The 23,722-nt window shown below is 37.8% G+C and overlaps 1 protein-coding gene across 5 annotated transcripts in view; it reads right to left on the reverse strand.

Moving 5' to 3' along the window:
* Nucleotides 1-2,744: 2,744 nt before the first annotated feature.
* The window catches only part of PICALM (phosphatidylinositol binding clathrin assembly protein), a 70,795-nt gene continuing 49,817 nt past the window's right edge, over nt 2,745-23,722 (reverse strand). Inside the window, exons 14-23 of one of the 5 annotated variants that reach the window (XM_062567383.1) lie at nt 22,086-22,166; nt 19,325-19,432; nt 18,105-18,236; nt 17,990-18,020; nt 17,021-17,120; nt 15,467-15,490; nt 13,220-13,279; nt 10,838-10,942; nt 5,095-5,197; nt 2,745-4,107 (exon numbers count right to left, since the gene is read on the reverse strand). In XM_062567383.1, coding sequence (XP_062423367.1) covers nt 5,105-5,197; nt 10,838-10,942; nt 13,220-13,279; nt 15,467-15,490; nt 17,021-17,120; nt 17,990-18,020; nt 18,105-18,236; nt 19,325-19,432; nt 22,086-22,166 — 734 coding nt within the window. In that variant the 3' untranslated portion in view covers nt 2,745-4,107; nt 5,095-5,104. The remainder of the gene's footprint in view (nt 4,108-5,094; nt 5,198-10,837; nt 10,943-13,219; nt 13,280-15,466; nt 15,491-17,020; nt 17,121-17,989; nt 18,021-18,104; nt 18,237-19,324; nt 19,433-22,085; nt 22,167-23,722) is intronic. The other 4 variants (XM_062567386.1, XM_062567384.1, XM_062567385.1 and 1 more) reach the window with 4 other exon arrangements.

A 23,722-nucleotide genomic window follows, 5' to 3' on the forward strand; every position in this document is an offset into this window, starting at 1 on the left:
GTAAGTCCAAGATCCATGCTATGAAAATAAGTCAGAGACTCCAGAGACGCCTTGTGTACCACAGCTGCAGAGTATCTAGAGCAACACGGCTGCATCCAGCGCATCGTCAGTAGCATTCATCAGATCACACAACGGAACTGAGAAATTTGGCTGCTTGTTCCAAGGCTTTTCATCTTTGCCAAAGGAAATTTCATCAGCAGCAAGGCAAGAGAAGAAATAAGAAATGTGTTTTACTCAACTCATACTGAAATCTTGGGCAAATCATCTCCCACAAGTAAAATGCAGGTAGTATTTACTCAGCTTTTAGATGCAGAAGGGTGCCAAGAGGGTTCTGTTCTCATTCTCTTGATCTAGCCAGGACATAGCATACTGATCAGCTAATTCTCATCATTTTCCAGTTTTGACATAGAAGCAGAAACATCTAAAACTCAGACTTTTCTTGTTGGGCAAATTCAGTTAAAGCTGTCAAGACTATTTCTGCTTTCCACCGTGCAGCTGCTAAGGTCAAAAGCTTGTCAAGAGGCCAAGGAGAAAGTTTATTTACATGTGCTCTCGTTAACATTGGTTTTGCTTCTGTATTCAGCAAGTTTCTTCCCTACCCCTCACAGGATCTTCTGTCTTCTGCTACCAGCAGCATTTATTGTCTCTCTAGTATTTTGGTACCAGATACTTACTTTTCTGCCCCAATCCCCCTTTATCCCAACGATGTTTAATTCTTTTACCTCATCCCCAAGCCTCTACCTGCACTCTGAAAAGAGGCACCATTTGTTCAACAGAAGGTGCGAGTTTTGCTACGTCCCTCCTCCTTGCTGAAGACCTGTTTAGCAGCTCGGTGCTGTGGCTTTTTCCTCATACGACTTATCCCAATAGCTGGTTAGACAGACCGTCTGATGCCACATAAGCAGACAGCTTTATGTATCTTCTGAGGTACCATCTGTGTCAATTTATTGCAGGCAGCAGTTTAATTTCTGACTTTGGGGAAACAAAAGAACAGCTTGAGAGTTCTGATTTACCTCCAGGTGAACGTTCTACATTTGGGCTTTTAGGAACTGCATGCATTCACGAGCTGCTCAGGTTCTTGGTTTGGCAAAAGCAACTGCCCTAAGAAATAAATCGCACAGTCATTCTGTTTTCATTTAAGATAAAACTCACTCTGTGATGAAAAAAAAAAAATCATTGTGGTTCTGCCCTCTAAAAGCACCACATCCTCCACTGCTTATTAAGAGTAGGCAGCTTTCCCAAGTTATTGAATTTAGAATAGCAAACTCTATTAAGCCAATTTTGAAGAGAATCAAGTTTTCATATCCCCTTCAAAACTGAAAAGTGCCTGTAATTCAAAAGAAATACATCTGTGAGCTGTATTTTTCAGTTAATATACAACTGTTATTCTAGCAGTATCAAAAGCAGAAATCTTTATTGGGAACAATGTAGCAGGGGAAAATAATTCTCAGGAAAATTCTCAAGACAGTTTTTCTCTGAAGAATAAATTAAAAGCAAGCTTTATTAAGCAAGGCCTCCAACAAGGTTTTAGCTTGGTCAGCAGTTGTATTTAAAAAAAACCACGACGACAGTAAGGGATAACAGAAGCAGTATTAGTGATCCCTACAGAAGAGCCCATTTTTTGGCACTAGGATGGTTTGCAACCTGTGGCACCACGAGGTGTTTCTGAAGCACTTCCGAAGGATCGTAAAGGATCTTTGAAAGCAGATCTGTCATCAGTGACCACTAGACTTAACAAAACTGACGGACTGAAACTACTGTGCAGAGCATCAGGACCCTAATTAGATAACGCGGTTGATGTTTGTTGTTTTATATCTCAGCACACTGGGAGATGGAGGAGGATCAACAAGGTCTCCCTTGATCTTTTACACAAGCTGTTAACTGTGTTGCAGCACAGCGGACCCTCTGGCAGTTGACCAGTTCCGTTACCAGTGCACAGAGAGGTACAGCTTTCTCAAAATGACCCTAGCTTCAGAGCTTGTGCTCTTGATATTCAGGCTACAAGCAAAAACTGAAAGGAAGATGCTCTTTGCAATATACTCCCAAATTCAAAGTCTGAGTTGTACTCTCTACTTGAGAAGAGCGGAGTTCGCTTCTATCACAATTCCATGTAGTGAAAAGTAGCAAGCGGCTCAAAGCTTCTCTGGCACCACCTTAAGCTGGAAGCCTTGGGGCAAGGTGCTTTTTTTTTTTTTTTTTTTTTTTGGGGGGGTGAATATCACAGAATCAGTAAGGTTGGAAGGGACCTCTGGAGATCATTTAGTCCAACCCCCCTGCTCAAGCAGGGTCACCTAGAACATGTTAGACAAGGCTGCAGCAACAAGGACCCTCCCCCCCACCCCTGGCTGACGCCTGGGCTTGAACCAGGGACCTTTAGATTTTTAGTCTAATGCTCTTCTAGCTGAACTGAATCTCTCTGCATCTCACCCAATTATGACCAGTGCAAGTTTACTACCATGAATGAATATTCTGAAAGAAATAGAAGATAGTGAAATATCATTTTAAGTAAAGAAGCCAGCTCTTGAGACAATTCACTGCGATGGAACTGAGGCAGTCCCGTACAGCACCACAGGAAGAAAGATGCTACACGCGTCATTCGCGGATTCACAGGGCTGTGCTTCCTGTAACACAAGATGCACATATGAAATAAATTTGGTATTTTATTAAGTAAACAAAGCAATCAGTGCACATTTTAAGCAGCAAAAAGAAAAGAAGCACCTTAGACTTTCATACCGTAACAAAAGTTCTGTGGAAGCTGCATTTTATTTGAAAATCCACCCATTTTCGCTAACATACATTTTAATATTTTAAACAAAAATAGAATCTGCAGAGACAATGCAGCAAGTATGCTTAATTCATGTACAGAATTGCTTTCATATCACTGACTATCCTTCTGAATACCCCTCTCCACCCAAAAGTTACGATGTATTTACACAAAGCACCGATCAACAGTGCTACTTTAATTCATTAACTAGAATCCCACAACACATATGTAAGGAAGCTACTTCCTTTTTTTTTTTTTTTTTTTTTTTTCTTTTTTTTAACTTTTTAAAAGGTACATGATCATAAACATGGCACTAGCCAAATGAAAAAACTCCCCCCCACCCCCATAATACATTTTTTTTTAAACAGAAAAGAAGGAAAGTCTTAAAGTGAAAGCAATTCCTCACATTCATTTTGGAAAGGCCTTATAATGTCAAATGTAAAAATAATGACATGCCAAGCACAAAGCAATAAAGTTCCTTCCCAATGCACTGATGCTGAATTAAAAATGTAGTGCTTCTTCTAGTCAGTTAACTGTTCCCTTGCAAAATCCTAGGCACAGAATTGACTATAAGGATTAATGCATTTTACAGCTCTTCCCTAATTCCCATATATACTGAGAAATCATTAGATTCAGATCTTTAAAATATTTAGTGCTCTGTATGTCAGCTGAAAAGCATTCTGAATCAGATTCATTCTTTGTGGATAAAAATCAGACATACTGTATACATCCATACTCATTTTCATAAGGAGTTTTTTTGATACAATATTAATGTTAAATTGATAATCATAAATAAATACAAACAATAATACATAAGGAATGTCTACTGCAAACTGAATATATAATTTTTAAAAAAAGTTAATTTCCATTACTGCTGTGCCTACATTTGTGAGGACTGAAGAAAAGGTAACTGCAGAATTAAGAGTTAGGATTTGACCCTCCCCTCCCCAAAGTCTTATTTTAAGTTATGGTAAAGGACATCTCCATTCCAGACAGCATTTCCAAATATAAATCTTAATTTCCAGAATAAAGGCTTCTCTTTGCATGTTACTGGTTATGGATATTATTAGAAGCTGAAAGTATTGATGTATTAGTCACCAGGACAAGACACAGATCTTAGTCTTAATTCATGGCAATTCTTGGCTTCATACTGCGTATTGATGCTTTCCTATGGAGTTGTCCCAGGTTCCTTCATTGGTCTTCATCATTTTACTGCATCGTTTAATGGAAGAGGAGACTCAAAGACTGAAGTTCATTTTCTTCTGGAAGTAGGGTTTACTGGTGAGCACGTCTTTTTGAAACTGTTCCTTTCTTTTCCATCTAAACAGTTACATAAACTGAATCTGTAAAGATTAAAAAATCCTCGTGTTAACTTTAGAGTCAGCATAACTAGAGGATGTCATTATAAACCTATGTTTTCTTCACAAATTTCCATTCTTCAAATGCACAAACTACCAGTAGTTTGGAAGTTTTGAATAAGAACACAAAATTAGGGTCAGGAAAACAACCAAAAGCCACAAGGGCATTTTTCCAACTATACTAGCTTTTGGAACATGTTTGCATTAAGCTGTTTTGTAAAGCAATGAAAAAAAATCTATGTATCCATACAAGATTGTCACCAGCTGTAATATAATGCACAATTCAACATGATTGTAAGAACCACCCAAGGTCACATTTCTCTCTGATCTGGAGGAAGTATAAGAAAAGCAGACTGCTCCGTGCAGCGAAAGGCTATGCATTACACTGTTCAAGTATTTCACGGTCTCACTTGTTCTAGTACATAATCCTCCACATGCCCAACTGATAAACACACGAACACTGAAAAGATTTCCAGTGCACACTGTACCAAAACAGTTAACTCTTACACACGTGAAACCAAATACCTGCTTGGGCATAAAGTCAATTCTCTGATTAAGCACTCGGGTTAAGCGTGTGACTGAACTGTCAGAAGCAGCCAGGCATCTGCTGCTGAACGTGAACCCCAACCGTTTGCCTGATGAAACGGTAAATACTGGGTAACAGCAGTTCACTCCCCCTGCCTGCAGCAAGTACTAGGCGTTCCAGGTCTTGCAGCTCGGCAAGGAACTCTCAGGCTTCATTTCCAATGGACTGAAGCAAAATACTAGTTTACTTGATCAGGCCTTTAAACTGTTGCAGTTAAGTATATGAAGTTTCCAAGCCACTTCCACAATGCTTCCAACTCAACATGACTTCTTTTAATTAATATTATTGACTAGAGCTGTTTCTAAAAAAAATAAAGCTTGAATTAGAACTTTCATCTGCGTTTCATATCACCAAAACCAGCATCTCCCCAGAATAACAGACAATACCTAAGTTGTTCTACAAGAAATCCTGGAGAGAGAGCTCTGCAAAGGGATCCTTTCCTGAGGCTCTGTGAGGACTCTGACTGGAAGGGCTGGATGCTGCAGACAGCTAGTAGGAAAGACGACAGAGAAAGGGAAAGAAAAAGAAAAAAGGTCTCAGAATGACAGAATATGAAAGCTGAAAGTGTAATGAAAGGACAAGGGGAGGTTAAGAGGCAAACTGGGCAGAAATCAACTATTAAAAACAAGGTGTTTGGTCATATGGAAAGACAGAAAAGCCTCTTCAATGGTTGGTGTAATGTAGAAACAAGCTGGACATGTCCCTCTTGAAAGGAAACTGGTTGGGTTTTTGCCAAACAAGCCAATAACCTTGCACCTTCACAGCAGCTGTCTTCCAAAGATTATACCAAACACCCTCCCTGCTCCACCCCTAGGTAGGTACTGGCACAGAGAGACGGGGCTGGGGGCCTGGCCAGAGCGTGGCAGCCTGCCAGATGCCTGCACCATAAGAAACGGCCTCCTCTCCGTAATTTCTTTCCCCCTCCAAACACACCGCGTATAAAAAGAGGCTGAAAGGTAGCTAACAGCGCTCATTTTGCGGACTAGCAGGGGCAGGTTTAGCTCAGCTGGTTAGAGCGTGGTGCTGCTAATGCCAAGGTGGCGAGTTCAATCCCCGTATGGGCTACGCTGAGGGTTGGACTAAGGTTGGACCTCCAGAGGTCCCTTCCAACCTCACCGTTCTATGATTGTATGAATACAGCATGTATTTTGGGGGTAGAGAAAATAGAGGAGGAAGTTTGACAACCGCTGTTTTTTTTTTAGGTGAGAACAGAAGGTTCAGATTAATTATTTCTGCATTTTAACAAAAATCATGCCCTATAGCCAAGTGTTTAAAGCACCCAGACCACAGATTCAGCTATTTAAAGCACATGACAATTTATGATGTAGGAGCACACACTTCATATATGTGAAAGACAGCTAGCAGTAAGCATGGATAGTGGCACTTCAGCTGCTGCTGGAAGTGACCAATGATCTGCAAGCTGTTGTAGCAGGAGGAGCTATTTTTTTGTTTTCTTTTTAAAGCCCCTTTTCCTCTTTGTCAGTGCTTTCTCAGATAGAAAGGGTGCTTTACTAAATCAGCTTTGCCCTCTCCCCTCATAGAGCTTGCATGTCTTTGCAGTTACAAATAAAGAAGTCCATTTTTTTTCCCTTTTTTGGTTCCACTATCTTGACAGTTTATTTGTAAGAGTCACTAGTAACCATTGCATACTTACACCTCAGGCCCACTGAAAAAACACTGTATGAAGACTTATTTCCATTGGAAACACTGAATGTCTGCCAACCTATATATGACGGGGAACATGCTTATGGGAACTGCCTGCAAAAGTGCCCAGAACATAAATACTGCCATTGCGAATTAAAACTTTCACATTAATGTTTGTACCCCAGAAATCACAGGGGGGGATGGAGAGCTTACTTCGGATCCATACTCCCAATCTGGATTGAAATCTTTGTGCTCTACCCCCAGAATCTCCTTCCTATGGGGCACTCGGATCCAGTCCCCATAAGCAGATTATGAAGAGCCATGAGACAGAATGGGAAGTGCTTGAGAAGCAGTTTAGGGATGTCAGAAGGTCCCCTTTCCAACTCGGTTCTGCACCCGTGCCCCACCGCTCTCCAGGATTTGAAAGAGACTTTGAGAAAGCCTAATAGAGCCACAGCTTTGGCAAGGCATGCCTGCTGTGACACCATTTCATAACACATTCCTCCTCTTTGTGGTGAGATCACTGAAAAGCTACAGATTTAAAAACCCTGTTCAATTGAGCTGGCAAATCCCCAATCGGTATCAAGTCCAAAGTAATGTCCCAGTTTGAAAGCAGTGTGGAAGACTGGTAGGTTTAAAGCTCTGTCAGTTACTAGCGCTAGCATGTAAACCAGAAATAGAGGTGAAATTTCAGGAAGCCTCTTCAGGTTAAATACTGCAAAAAATGACAATACCTCTTCCTAGATACCTCAAATTCAGATGTAGGATCCTACAGGAAATACATATTTTAACAAGATTCTGCTCATTAGAAAAAATCCTGAAGAGTACAGTTAAATATGATTTCTCACATTGTACCTTGTATCTGTCAGGACTTTCCTAGAATACTTAGTGCGACTAAGTTACTTTAGTTGAGTACATCTAAGACTGCTTATAAATATTTTTAAAAACTACAACCTACCTTGGTGGTTTGCTCAGGAGAAGCATGTTTAAGATTACTGCACTGGCCACCAGTTTCTCTAGAGCTAGCAGGATCAGAACTGTGGATGTGGCCCCCTCCCTGCCCAGCGCACGTGTCATTTGAAACGTGATGTACCACGCTGGACCAGACCACCAAAGCTTAGTCTCCTCTCCAACAGTGGTCACTTCTCACTGCTTCCAGCAAAGGCAAAAAACTCCCCAGAATCAGTCAAAGTAACATAAAATAACCAGTCCATTAAGTGTATTCTTGACTCAGATCACTAGCTAGGTACTGGTTTCTCATTAAACATGTCTGTCAGGCTCTTTTAGCATATGTTTTGAGATTATAGGTGTTCCTTTTAGCACATTAAAGTCTGCTTTCTGGCATCAGTCTGTCCTGAAGCTAACAGCACGTTCTTCCACAGTTTCAAAGCAGCTTACTCCTTTGAGCATTTACAATGATGTTAACAACTACAGTGTTACAATTTATAAAGGTGTCAGCAATAAGATAGTTTAAGTCTATTTTAAGATTTATAACGTTCACTTCCACTCTTAAGGCTCTGTCCATTCTATGCAGTCACATCTGCATTTGTTACAGCCAAAGGTATAACACAGATTTGTCATTTTTATATCATTTTCTGTTAGTTACCGTATCAATGTTGGCAGAGCTGACCGTGCAAGTACTACAATTGTCCAGTACAACACTCAGGTCTTACAAAGGCTAATTTATATTCCAATTAACTGTACATCATTCAAGTTTGGCTTGTCTGAACTATTCTGCATTTGCTGCACTGTATTATATCTGCTATCATTCTGCCTATTTTTCAGTTTTGTGGTGAAATCAATGGTCCAAACAATCACCCCTGATTTCCCTGTTTTTCCCCTCATTCAACTAAAATAATTTAGTCACACTGCACAGACCATTCTCGTTGTTCTGGGTAGCACCATATATTTCATGACGAAGCAAGCCTGCTATTTTGCCATGATAAAAACAATTATTACTGACTTTAATATGCAAGGTAAGTGATTTCAAAGAAAAAAAATATAAATGATCTTTAAAAAAAAGTTAAGCATGCAGTAAATTCAATGTAATAATATAGTAATGCTTCTCAGTGACCATAGATTGGTAAATCCTATCTCTGTGTAAGGAGAGCAGTTTTGGTTTTATTTAACATGCTTTATTGACATTAGACCTCTGAACACTTAACACCTGCAAGAATGTAAGCTGGCTGTCTCAGGAGAAACATTCCAGGTCACACAGTAAATGCTGAACCAAACAAACTGTGCTTTCAATAAAATTAATTTTTATAATAATCAAACCTGTTGTGACAGTCAATTAAGATTCAACCTAGACCAAGCCCTGCAATGTCAAATGAAGCAGAAAGCCTCACCTAACTGTTCAAACCTACCTTTCTCTTCACAACTGACTAACTTGGTGAGCCAAGTAGGCAGAAGTTTTTTAAAGGGACATTTCCAAACCGACCTTCTGGGCTTTGTAGAAAATGCCTGTTCTTGAGGATCTCACTTGCTCTCCAGTTACTAAGTGCGGAAAGCACTGAGGTTTTTCCTTGAAACATTATAAAAGCCCATAAAAATAGAAATACCAAGTCACTTACCTGAAGTGACAGTAAACGTGCAATACAAGTCTCAGAAGTCCAAGAGGAAGTAAACGGAAAACTATTTCTAGCTCAAGAAATCCGGCAGCATCCCTTTTAGGTAAAGCCTTTTTTAGTGCATCCACAAGGCTCTGTTTTAGGGAAGAAGCTGGACATTACTGCCCACTGGCAGCATGCAGCACCACCACTGACACAGGGTCAAATTAAGGCACTGGAAAAGGTTTGAGGTTGACCCTTCCAAATTACTGACTCAGTTCTTTCTCCTCCACAGGGGGTCCAAAAAAGAAAAAGATGAACCCAGGTCACCAGAAATCAATATAGTAATAAGACAGTAACTGAGGAGACTTAATTAAAAAAAAAATCTGTTAGAGGGAATTTATATGCTTTAATTTGGGTATTTAAATAAGGTTTAGTTCAGAAGGGAAGAACCTACATTACTTACGCAATTAGCTGGCAATACCATGTGCAAAGTAAAGTTCAAGTTCCATACCACTGAATTCAGACACAAGTCCTACAGTGCACATACATATTTTTCCCTTAAACACACACATTTGTGCACCCCCTCTCCCCAAATATACATTCCTTTAAACAGCTATCTGTGGTCAAAAATAAGTTCTTAAGATCATGATGCAGTTCCCATACTTCGTGATTTAATAAAATCATAAAGTATACTATGAACTTTTGTCAAAGTTCATGTAACTGGCAAGCAAAAGTACACATGATTAATACCGGAGTTTCAACCTGCCCTCTGAACTTGACTCTACTCTAACTACACATCAGACACAACTATCTCAAACTCTTAATGATCTGAATGTTTTCTGAAAATAGTATGGAAGTGTGCAAGTTTTTGATGATCTCTTCCTACAAAAAAGCCCCCAAAACTATTTTCATGTTGTTACAGCAGAAAAAAAAAAAAAAAAAAAGAGCTTCAAGTTTGCAAGACAAGAAAAAGTATGAATTCAAACGTCAATATTCAAAAAGGCTGGATCTTATCAAGTTTCAAAGCTAAACATCACAGTGCCCCTTCAACACACTCTTATTCTAGAAGGTAAGTTATGAATCTATAAGCAATTTATCATGAGAAGCAGAAGAGCATGCAGTTTAAGGAACACATCATTTAACACAACACACTTTAGCTACTGGTATCTTCACCAGGCTGTAAATTCGATCTTCTGCAAAAATGAGGAATATAACGTCCTTTTGAGAATACAATGCTTAAAACTAGATCATTGTGGTGTAAGACTGAGGAACAGCCAGTAGCAGCAATGCAGGTGTGAGGCTGAAGTTTTCCAGTTTGATATGATCTTTCCATACCCAACTATAACATTTGTAGACTTACAAAAGTTGTATGTCCTATTTGACCCCTGCAATAGGCTGTAATACAAACACACAGCTTACACAAAGATTTTTCTTTACAGAAGTGCCAGATTTCATTACTTTGTATTTGTAAAAGTATTAGTTTATGACAGGTTAGGGGACTAGTGCCAGATACAATTCAGAAAAAGCTGCAATAACATAATCTCACATAAAGCCAGTCTTACAAGAAAAGCAGCAGAGAACATGAACTTTGGGGAAGACTCTCTTCAGCAAACAGCAAGTGTATGTGTAGTATTATCCTTTTGCTAAAGCACAGAGAAAGGCAATCATGCTCCCAGAATCATACTACTGGGGTGGGGGGAGTCTCAAGAAGCTTTCTTTTTGCTTTTATAGAACAAACTTTATGCCACCAGCCTGGAAACAAGCAGCAAAGAACTAAGCATTCCATAATCTAGCAGGCTTGTCCAATACATTTCTTCAACACAAAAAAACACTATTTTTTTTTCTTTCTTTTTTCTTTTTCTTTTTTCTTTTTTTTTTTTTTGAAGACATCTGGTCCAGGTATGATTTGTTTCTAGTTATTAAGTATACACACCTGTGCTCCTGGTACAGGGCCAAAAGGGTTTGGTGGTCTCATGACTGGCTGACTGTATATTAAAGTGGGCTGTGTCATTACTGGTATGCCTCCCATCTGTGATGGCTAAAAAATAAAAATAAAACAAAACATCTGATCACACATAGCATTAATACACCACAAGTACTGAAGGAGAGTAAGGGGAAGAAGGAAATGGTAAATGGGTGAAGAGTCTTGTTCATATTTGATATATGCAACCATAAGACATTCCTAAGGTATTCTCCAAATAAAGTTACTAGATAGAAAATTACAGCCTTTTTAAGGAATATTCACATTAATGACTGAGTCCATTTAACCTTCTGCTGCCACCTCCTGCTCCAAGAACATTTGTAACACTAAAACGCCTCGATACAAGCCTTTGTGCTGGTCCTTGTGGCCCCAAACTGATGTCTGACAACACTTCCATTTCCAGGTCTTTGAGAGCACAAGATGACAGTTTTATGAGTGTCAAAGCAGAGTTGACTGAGACCTTGAGAAAACTTAGAAATGATACGCATGTACTGTAAGTAAATGATATGTAAAAATAATGTTAATTCATTATGCAACAAAGCTAAAGTGCTACTGAGACTGTGGCTGTGCCGCATTAAGAGTTTATCACATATTCATGGTCTTAGAAGTAAGGTTTAATTTCACTTAAACTCTCATCTCTGCTGCTGCTTTTGGCGTTCCACCCAGACTTAGGTTGATGTTCAGCAGCACCGCTGCAAATGGTCCCCATTCCAAACAGGTTTTCCTTGTCAAATCCTAGTACTCCTTTTATCATGCCAAGCAGCTGTTCCAATAGCCATATGGTGAACTCATTCAAAGTGACCCTGACAAAAATATCCTACAAAAATTAAGTTAAAATAACTGCTAGCACAACGAAGCAATGGCCAGGCAATACTCAAGTCAGCAACGGTACTCATCAGATGGTCTGCCCAGGCAGGCCCTCACTGACAGGAAAGTGTGCTACTCTATCTCTGTTTAGAGGTGGTCAAGTCTAGAACGCTATGGTACATACTATTGCTTTGGGGAAAAAAAAGATATATCCACAAAGGCTGCAAGATGGATAAAAATATCAGAGAACACTAGTGTTAAGTGCCTTGAATCAAGCTTGTGTGAACCAGGGCAGTTTTTAGATGAGCTCTAAAGCCCACTGGTGTTGGCAGGTCGCTCCTCAAGGGCCAATGTCATCCTGCTGCTCACGTTGTGAGCTTTTGCACAAGTAATAGAAACTCAAGAGCCACAGTGCTATGGCTTCTCTCAATTCCAGTTTCCATTTTATATTAGAATTTAAATCTCATGGTGATAGCTGCTTTAGGAAATACACAGGATTAGTTTTTAAACACAGATGTTAGGTTCCCCAGTCTTATTACAGAATTTCTTATGAAAACAACACAATCCACAGCTGAATCAAAACAACTGAGGAAGTGCTCTTCAGGTCTTCAGTGCAAAGTTGTGCAGGTTAAATTTGAATTAACACTGAAGGTAGTTTAAAATAACCACCTTGACTTTGCACAGATCATAGCACAGCAGTTGATGGATGGGTAGCAGAAAACAACAGACACTCCAAATAGACCCTCAAGAGCTTTTGTTGTTCACTTCCTATGCAAGCTACAAATGATAAACCTAAGTTGATCATTGAAGCATTTTTAGCTCATCTTTATTATATAGATTTGCAAACCATTTAACAGAACGATTGTTCTGAGAAAATTCTCTTCCCCTTTATTCACCCAGCACAGCTCTGCTACATCAATACCACTACATCAATAAGGAAGAGTTAGAGCACATTATTTCAGAAATATATATATATATATTTAAAATAACATCAAGACTTTGAACAGCTATTTAGAGCAACAGACAGCAAGGCTGGGTCCAAGTAAAAGAACTTTTGGTATCAGTGGTTCAGAAAGAGATGCAATTCTCAGCTGACACCACTACACGACAGTGTCACAAACTTGCAGTTTCATGGCATTTATCATTACAAGTTAAGTTTTGCTGGGATTAGGAGCAAGTATCTAAGGATGGTTTCACTTCACCAGTAAAATATTCCTGTTGTGAATGTAGCTGTATTTACATAGTACACTTATTTCTACACCAAAAAAGCCCATGAAGAATAGATACAGTCTAAATAAGAAAGAAGTTAATGAAAGACTAGGTGAGAAAAGAATAGGCAGACTTGAATTTCAGATATAAACCAGACTACACTACTGCAGAAAACTAGGATTTAATAATTTAGTGAGGAATAAACCAATAGAGCCGAAATTCAGACTTGAGCAAAATAGTTTGGAGAAATGACTGCCAGCACACTTGATGTTCTCCATACTCCAAGCACTCAAATCATACAAAGGAAGTTCTACTTACCATCCCATAGCCCATCATTCCTGTTGGTGTCGTAGCAGGGTATGCCATTACAGGTGGTGCCTAGTGCAAAAAGAAACCGTGATGAACTGAAAGAAGGGGTCAGCTGCATACCGATAACACCCCGCTTTTAAGAATCAGCTGCAGCGCTTCATAAATTACAAATATAGCAGAGCGAATTTACACTTAATAGAATTTGAAGTCTTGTATTAAAATGCATCCAAATTATTTCAGATTAAGTACAATACCTAAACTAAAGCCTCTGGAAGATCTTGACAAATGTAAAATTATAGATTTACTGTTATTATGTTAGGATTCTGGCTGACTAATCTAAATTGACAACTACAGTTCTCTCAGTATTTAGTTTAAGGGCATAGTATGATACGTCTAGAGAAATACTTTAGAAAAGATTCAAGAATGGGAAGTATGTCTTGAAGCACAGGAGATACGCATTTAACTTTCAAAATCAGAACTAATGGTGCACAAAGCATCTTAAGAGATCAAATTTTAAAGACCTAAAGGCCCAATTACCATTGCTTTTGCAGGTATTACAGGAGTTCTCTTTTTAGGCAGTAGGTACATGCTATGGGGATTTTCCTACCATGCTTCAGCACAACTGCAACTCTAACATCTAACGGTTGGAATGGTAACATGCTTCACTTGTCTCTTGTTCAACCTCAAATAAATCTAGATGATAGGATAAATAATTAGTTCTAAAGCTATGGTGGTATCACTCACTAAAGTCAAAGGAGACACAGCTCCAGCAACAGTTTATATCTAGGTTGAACATGTGAATCTGCTCCTTTACATTCCTTCTCATCCACCCAGTACAGCAGTTAGTACACTCAATTCAAATAGGTTAAAAGTCCTCTTAATATTTTGCAGGTATGTTTCTATTAACCTCAACCTAAGTTAGCTTTTAGAAAGTTGCAAAAAAAAAAAATTGTCAACAGAAATCTGAACCTGCATTTTGAAAACAATTTAGCAACGTATATGTAAAACAGCTGATAACTCTTAGAAAGAAGCTGTAGAAAAATATATTAAAGACACTTCTTCACATCATAGCCATATTCTTTGTTTTTCAATCTTATCTTCCACTTTCTAAATTAGTATACACTTTTACAAGGATAAAAAAGTTATCTTAGACTGTAATTTGGTGAAGTATTCAGGTAACTTGCTGCTGTTTATCCACACTCCACTTCGTGTTAGACTATTATTTTTAAAGATGAGACTAACTTCCACATTCTTTGCTGTTGAGAATACAGTTCATAAAAGGACAAACAAAGATATCTTTTGGAATACGCAGCTTTGTGGTACAGGGAAAGATACAAACAGGGAATCAACAGAATATTCGTAATATTAGATCAATGAAGCAGATAAACTTCAAGAATAGATCATTAGCAAAGCTGCTTCTGAATTCAGTTCTAATGTATCAGCTGCCTTTTCACAGAGGGCAGCCAATATTGCCAACATTAATTGCTATCAAAATAGATAATTTTTGATCAAGTATCATCTAGACTGTTTACTATCTAAGCATTTCTTATTTTTTTTTAATGTTTCTTCGGGTACCCACACCTACATACAAAACATACTGACTAAAAACTTTTTGAATACTTGAGTATGGACCTACCGTCCTTTATTTACAGAGATACCCTGAAATGAAAACAGAATACAGGGAAAGACCAATATCACTGTTGTCACAATGAAAAAAGCCTCTTGATGTGAAGGACTAAATTCCTCAGATAGCAAGCCCAAGTTATTTATTGCTTATCATTTGTAAACTGTCAGCATGGATTTACTTATTTTAGATGAACACAAACGATATATTGGTCTCTCCCCACTAAAAAAGAAATTCAAGATCTACCACAAATGTGGATCAAGTGCCAAGAATAACAGAAGCCTGTGAGATTTCATGCAGTTATTCAAACACAAACATCTTATCTCCATTCAAAATTCACCAAGTGCATTAAAGGCAGCACAGACACATACCCCAGCTATCTGCCAGCAAATGGTACAGTTTAAAGCAAGGAAAAATAATTTTGGTATTTCCCATGCCATCATTCGAGTCAAGAGCCTGCAGAACACCTATGAAGATCATATATGCTAGGAAAAGCTCAAATTTTCGGCACACCAAAGATTTTTAAAATGAGAAATGTGTAAATAGCAAGAAGGTTATGAGATTCTGCTACAGCAGTGGTTAATATCAGCATGCCAGTTGATTGCAAAAAGGCTATGGGTTGTTTCACTTACGTATTGTGGAAAATGCATGCCATTCTGTATTTCCCAGGGAAAACAATTACATAATGCAATAACACTGGATTAGAAGCAAATACTTACACAACAGAATATACACAGATAGCATTTTAGTTCACAAATACATTAAATGTCTACCCCAACATATTTTTGTAATTCATTTACTGAAGCAACACACATTTTGCGATACTGTCATGGTTAACAGGTCTGAAATTGTTTTGCATAGTCCATTTATTTGGTATATGCCTTTTTTTTCCAAAGACAAGAAAGCCTTGTTTTCAAAAGCATATGTAGGAAGCAGCAACAGCTCCAGAATAAATAGACCAGCAGAGCAAAACAAAGTTTTATTTTTGTCTTCCTAATTACTTTTATTTCAAGAGTTTTGAATAAAAAAAAAAAAGGTTTTGCAGGAAGAGAAAAGCCTCAACAGTATCTCTAAACAATAAAAGCTGTTAGAGGTAATGACTTGTCACAAGAAGATGTATTTATAAGACAAATTATTGAACAGATCAAGCACACAGTAAATTCAAACCACCAGTCAATAAGCAGGTGAGTAAATTATGGTTTCTACAACATCTACCCATATTTCAGTGATGTCCCCAAACATTTCCCCCCACATAAGAGATTTTAGCTAGTAATGGCCACTCTATAGGGAAGCAGCAGCAGCAGATCTGGAAAGATAGCTTTCTCTTTCCAAATCCGCAATATTATATTAAATTGCCAGTTCAGCCTCCCTCACTCATTTGCAGTCAGATGCAACAGATCCCAGGGAACTTTGTTACATGTTCTGTCAATGTACAAAACACGTACATTCTTCAGGTAATCAGTGAATGTGTGAGTAGGATTCACATATAGAAAATGTTCCATCAGCATTGTGAAAACTACTCAAGTAAACGCTTACCCTTCCTTTTAACAGGTACATTAAGAACAGATTGTGTCAGGAAAAATGCAACAAAACCCCTCACCAATATGACATGTTATAAGTAATATAAAATAGGAAAAGTTCAGTTGATGACCAAACTGACAAGTATTAAAAATAAGTCCACATATCAATGCTGGAAAGCAGTAGTTAAAGAAAGCTATCCCACATCACTACAGACACCACTACTGGTATCAGAAGATAAATCTCTTGCCCCTCTCTCTACCCAGAGCAAGCTAACTCTTGTCATGTAATACAGGTTTAACACAGCCCAATGTACCTTAAGAACATGCTTTTCACACTTCCACTCATCTACACTGAAAAGTAGACCACTAGAATTCCAGTTTTATGTCAGTTTAGCGAAATACAAAGGGAGCTATCTTACCTAAAGATAAGATGTTCAAGTACTACTCTCAAGTTTCCACTGAACTTAACGTGTTGCATTGTAAACTATTTACTCTAACTGCACATCTGAGAAAAACAAATCCAAGCAGTACTTATCTCAAACTGACCATTTACTCATTTTGTCTTCACTTTTTTACTGCAACTACAGAGAGTCTCCAAACTTGTTACATAGCAGTCTGTATATTTAAATCACAGAACTCAGCATTTTAAAATGCATATTTGCTTACCAATGTTGGTGCATTCCACGCAGTGGTAGGTGCAATTTTGGGTTGCCAGTTGGAACCACCTGTTAGTTTCTTTTCACCTGGTTGAGTCCAATTTACATCACTTCAAATAAAATTAAGAATTGTTAGAAAACACTGGATTTGCTTTAAAATCTCCCTCAGATAAATACTAAGCATTTCCTCTTGGAAACATGACATCATTCTTTGTCAGTGAAGAAGCTCATTTAAGAAAGGCATTAAAAAAAAGTGTCTTATGATGACTTGTTTTGGCTAAATTAAGTTGTCCAACACGACCACTTCAGTTTCATCTAAGCTCAATCAAGTTCCCCAGAACTTTCTCAAGTTAGTTAACCTAGCTCGTTTTTCTTAGGTACAGGTAAGTTATTCAGGAGTAACTACATACTAGATTTCTGAATGATTTCAAAGTAGACTCAGACTGTACTCATAGACCTGAAATATGCTGATCACATTCTCATCTTTCCTGCTAGAGCAATTGTTCACTGCAGTAGTTCCCCAGGGACAGCTGTTATTGAATAGGCTCTGCTTTGAAATTTATTTTTCTAGTGGTCAACTACAAGTCTGAGGCTGTGATTCCACAATCATTAATACAGCTCTAAACACACCCAGATCATACAGAAGTACTCTTATTTAAAAGATGCACTACAACTACATACAACTACAATGAAGTATTTTGATGAACTGTTTTACTAAATATATACAAAGCCTCAAGGGAATGGGAGCCAGGAGTCAAGACACCTTGTCTGTTATCACTGTCACCACCACTCAGCCTAGGCTCACTTTCAAACAACGGTCAACAGTTCACTGTATCTTATCTGAAAAAGGAAAACACTATTCCAATCAGGTGCTTTGAAGGTTAACATAAGATTATCATTTATTGGTCTGAACCCATACTTTCATAAAATTTTACTATCAAAAAGTCAAAATTTGCAAGCTTTGATTAAGAATACTCACTTTTTAGTAGTTCCATTTCCAATGCCCAAATCTGTGACAAAGTAGAAAAAGATATTATTAAAATTCTATTCATTCAAAATAATTAAGTATTTATCTGTTAGTGTTTAATACTTACTGCCTACAAGATTGGCTAAAGATGAATCCAGATCATCTGACACTAATTTGTTAGGTGGTACTTTGGCAACTGGAAGACTCTGGTTTTGAGAGGCCACTGTTGGTTTTAGGAGACCACCTAATTCATCAAAACCTTTGAATGACAAACAAAATAATTCCAGTTAGGTTTAGCTCAGTTGGTTAGAGCGTGGTGCTAATAATGCCAAGGTCATGGGTTCAATCCCCGTATGGGTCACTTGTTTCCCTGCTGTGCAGAGGGGCTGGACTAGATGATCTCCAGAGGTCCCTTCCAACCTTACTGACTCTATGATTTTATGACTTAAACCATAAGCAGCCCATGAATGATGTCACATTCAGTTAAAGAGAAAGCAAGCTCAGAAGAAAGGTTAAAATATGAAACTTAATCTAGTAATGCTACAATACACAAGAGAATTAAAACAATTAAGCCTCTGGATAAAAGAGATTTACTGAAGAAAGGAATAGCTATTTTTAGATTTCATTTTAACTAGTCTACATACATTCAACTGATTTACATGCAATAGATTCATTACAACAAAGCAATCAAAATGCAAAAAAAAAAAAAAAAAAAAAAAGACCTAAAGAACTTAAGTCTTATCAGAATGTATGTCTTTTCTTTTTGCAGATGTCAGGTTTGCCCAGAGTTCAATGTCAAAAAACAGTATCAAAAGACCAGACAGCATCTACTTTCCAGATGTTCAAAAGGACAAAAAGAGTACTCAATATGTTTGTTATTTTAATTAACTGGGTAAATTTCACAATTTATCTTACATGACCATTTTCTGAAAATAATCTCGGCACTCAAAAAATAAGGCATAGTAAATGTTGCACAGCTGTAGAAAATTAAAAAGCAGCTTTAACTACCTCTTATGATCACATTTTACAAATAATTTCAGTTGACAGCACATATAAACAAAGAAGCTATTCACTGTATAAAGATTTACACACATAAAAGATTTAAGTGAAGGATATCAACGTAAACTTTTCAGCACAATTCATGTAGGAGCAGTCAGTAAGGAAATGTTATTTGATTATCAAGTAAAAAATATGGATGAGGAATGCTGCTATTGACCTTTTATGTCAGCTTTCCTTTCCTCAGTTTGAACATGGTCACAGCAGTATGAGTAAATACAAATTAATACAAAAAGCTTTATACCTCAAGAATAAGAGAAAGGACATATGTCATCTATTTGAATATCTTACCACCAGAATCTAGAACCACATTAGAAGACTTGTTTCCAAATACAGACTCAAAGTCAACATTAAGGCCAGCTGATGCCTGTGGTTGAGCAACAGGAGAAGGAGTGAACCCTGGCGGGGAAAAAAAGATAAAAGGTTAATTGTTTTTTATACAACATTTACCATAAATCCACCTTCCTTATGCAAGACAAATCAAAAAAGATGCAATTAAAGTACTGCAGAAAGTTTAGAAATACCTCAAAGGCCCAGACTACTCCCTGACATGTAAAGGCATATAGGGAAAGAGCTGGAAGCAGTTCATTCAAAATTATTCCTCCAAAGAAAGTTTTTGTTTGAAGAAACAGGACAGATGAACTACAAAAGGCTCTCTCCCCTTCTCCCTTCCCCTTCCATTGCTAAGTCTCTAGTCTAGCTGTTCATATAATCCTCATTCTTTCTCCACCTACTCACAATAAATCTATTAGAAAAATAATCACTTTGCCTCTGTAGAAAAAGAAGCACGCTGAGTTTACAATCTTTTTCAAAACTACCTGCCTGAATATTATTCCTGCCCTCTCTTATATTAAAGGAACAGCTCTCCTTCTTTGATACATCCGGAGCAAGATCCACACAATGGCAAGATGCCTCACTAATACGTAACAACTAGTCATGACTTCCATTATATACTGCTAATACCAATATATTAGTTTAAATTATTAATTTAAATCAATCACAATTAATTTTATAACTAGGCTTTTTGGACCCACATTTTGCAGAAGACCATGTTTAGCAATGAAGTTTTTAGTAATATGGCAAGATAGTGGAAGTTTTACCTCCCATTCTTGCCAAAACTTACTCAATTTGTCTCCTTCTGTGCATCTGTAACACAGATGTAATCTGCTGGTCAAGTATTCTCCAAATACTACACATCTCTCTTCCTCCAATACTCTGAAAACATTGTACAGCAAAGCACTAGCTGCTTTACACTAATACCACACCAAAAGCTGGTGGTACAGCAATATGAAAATGAACACTATTTGTTTCTAAAAATCTCATTTTTTGATTTTTATATATACACATGCACACAAGTCTATGCACACCTGCATAGAACATGTAAAACACCTTGATAGTTAGACACTTTCAGTTGTAGCTATTCCTTCATATGGAAAGCATCAAAAAACACGATGCAATCTGAAACGCAGCTTTTCTAGTTTCTAACACACACTGATGGTACAAAGAAATAAAAGGATCACAATTACTTTAACAGTAAAATATTTCAGTGGGCAGAAACAGCCAAAGAATATCTTTGGTGTTTATTTTAGCTTGCTGTGACAGCATCTCATTTCAGCCTTACCATTTTCATGCAATAAACTGCATTTCACCTAAAAATTAGTAAGTATAGGATGCTTTCTTGAATATGAACTTCACAGAACCACCAAATTTGGATTACCTGCTCCTTCCAATACTATTTGTCTCAAAGAAACATGCAACTCAGCTTGAAGGCAACCACCTCTAAGCCCTTGAACAATTTACCTTTTATTAAATATAAGTCATAGAACAATGCATAGCAAGATAAAGGAAGTAGTAATGTGAGAAAAGATAGAGGATAAACAAACGAGTACCTTTATAGCAAGTATACTATAAAGTTGCAGCAAACCATCTCAGAGACTATGAACTGCAGAGAATTCCTTAGAAAAATCACATCTGTATAAACAGAAATTCTTGACTTACAATAGCTCACATCTTTCTTCAGAAAACTGAAGACTTAACTACCACAAACTAATACTCTGCTCTCATATTTTAGGATGTTCAAGCTGTATGGAGATAACTAGGTAAGATAAGCCAGAGGACAAAGCAATACATGGGACTCAAATGAGTCAGTCATGTGAAGAGAACAAATCCTCCTCCTCACTATCTACCACCAATCCAGAGCATGTTGTCTAACATGAGTATTTCACAAGGTGCAAAATAAAAGCACTATTTTTAGCCCTGAAGTCAGTATTTTTAAAGGGAGTTCTACTGAGAGAACAAAATAACAGGATCAACAGGTAGCAATCATTCTAATTTTTGGACATGCAAACTAAAGAATCACAGTATTCAATCACTTCATTAAATTAGTGTCTTTGAATAAAAGCTAGCTAAACCAAAATGATGCCCTTAAGCATCAACTCCTGCACAAATCACACAGGATATTCCTAAACCTTGCATAGCAGTAAAGTTAATAAGCCATCTAAACTAGATTGAACAGGGAGTGTTACCTGCCAAGGCCACCTAACAAACATCAACATGGTATCCCTGAATCAGCATCGTACTGGATTACTGCACAGCCTTTACCAAGCTGCACAAATAACCTCTAAGTTAATGCAGCTGACATCTTTAAACAGTGCACTAAATACAAAGCTTTCCAACAGAACAGGAGAGATGCAATGTATCAACAAAAATGCCAAAAGCAGTGAGAACATCCAAAACATTATCTTAAGGCAGAGTAAGGTGAGAAGATATTTGTAACATGAAAGTCCTTCATTTGGTATGAATAGTATGTAAACTAGATGAGACCTCAAAATGAAGATACTTGTTTTACATTTAGGCTACATAAGCATTAGTTTAGTACATAGTGGGAAAAAAAAATACATCATTTGTAACACACCTCACAGCATTACATGAATCAAAATTAGAGCCAACATGACAAATGTACTTCTGTAGCTAACAAGTACATCTACTAGCTCTAGGTACACAACACATTCAAACATCTGTGTTTGTGGTAAGACTGTATCCCATTACCTACCTCCAAATAGACCAGCTACAGAAGAAGGCTCATTGCAGAAATGAGAAGCATTAGGGTAAGCTTGAGGACCACAAAAAGAATCTGACAAGGCATATCACACAAGAGAGAAAGCCAGGAAAGGAGAAGAGGGAGAGTTACAGAAAGAGAACCAAGATATACTGTTTATTTGCTATTCCCCAAAAAAAAAAAAAAAAAAAAAAAAAAAAAAAAAATTAATTTCACCTTAAAGTCAGTCTATAAAAACCACATATGCTCAAATGACATGGAAGCAAAAGAACCAAATTAATACATCAGACATACAGTAAGAAACAAGTTCACATCATCTGACACAAAAGGGAAAAAGTATGGTTTCAAAATTACAGCTATAATAGGATATTTTTTTTTTCCAAAGCAAATGCCATGTTTTACACCAGGGAGACAAGTGTAAAAGCTTCAAGGCATTTTTCTTATACCTGAAGTATAACGATACAGCCCAAGAGTGGATTCATATTTGGTTGCCACAAAAGGATTTAGTTCAGTAAATGGATTGTAATGATCTAAAGAACCAGAAAGAATTATTTTAAATCCATATTCGCATTACCATAGCACTTTTGGGGGCTAGAAATTGAAACTGCACTAACATTTCACAGATCAGTCTGTCAGTAAAAAAAAAAAAAAATCACAGTAACTTGTTACGTAGTCTAAAAAACGAGACTTTGGAAGGCCATCTTTTATTCACTTTTTATTCAGGCCATCCACCTCCAGTCACTTTGAGGCTGTAGTCTGAAGAACACTGTGCAAAGCTGTGGGCTTCACAAAACCCCACCTGGATGCTTGTTCACAGCCCTTCCCGGCCACAGCTTTTTGTGCAACTACCGAACGAACTGACTGAATAACCCTACCGACCTTCCTCTCTGTCCCACCAAACCTGTCCTCCACTACTCAAAAACCCCACTCACCCACCCTAAAAAAAACCCCAAAAACACAAAACACTCTTGCATCCAAAATTATTATTCCATGTTTGCACACAGCCATACAACTTTCACTGCAAGCATGGGAAAGATAATAATCCTGTCTGTGCTTCTATTATGTAGTAGTACCAGCTTAAAGCATTTTTAAGTTACTGCCTCAACCAGCTAACGTTCCCCGCGAATTCAGGAGAGAAGCACCCAGCATGGATTTCTCATGCACTGAAGGCTCTCGTCTCTCTCTCCACTAAGCAAAGATGAGCAAGGAAACTAGCCAGCCAGGGTGACCAAATTTAGGTGGCATGAACCCAAGTTCTGTCTTACGGGAGCCTGGAGTCTTCCGACAGCAATTCTAACAAGGTTCAAACTGCAAAACGAAAACCGTTTTGGTGCAGCAAGACAAGACTGTCTTCAAATCCAACCTCACTTGCCAGGTCTGTTTATGTAATTAATCCGGTATTTACTCTAAGAAAGCCAGCAGCTCTTCATACTGAAAAGTAATCCAGTTACTGTGTACTCTCACCAACAGAGATTTTAGACGGATCTACAATTACAGCCATGCTGAAACACCCCAAAACCCAGTTTAACATTTTTAAAAAGGTGAGTCTTTAGGTGATTGCCTATTAGGTGAAGAGTTTGAGCAGACCATATACCAGAAAAAAGTATGGCTTTTGATTAGTTTTTGTTGCT

The sequence above is a fragment of the Rhea pennata genome, chromosome 1, assembly GCF_028389875.1.
Source record: "Rhea pennata isolate bPtePen1 chromosome 1, bPtePen1.pri, whole genome shotgun sequence".
Taxonomy (NCBI): Eukaryota; Metazoa; Chordata; class Aves; order Rheiformes; family Rheidae; genus Rhea; species Rhea pennata.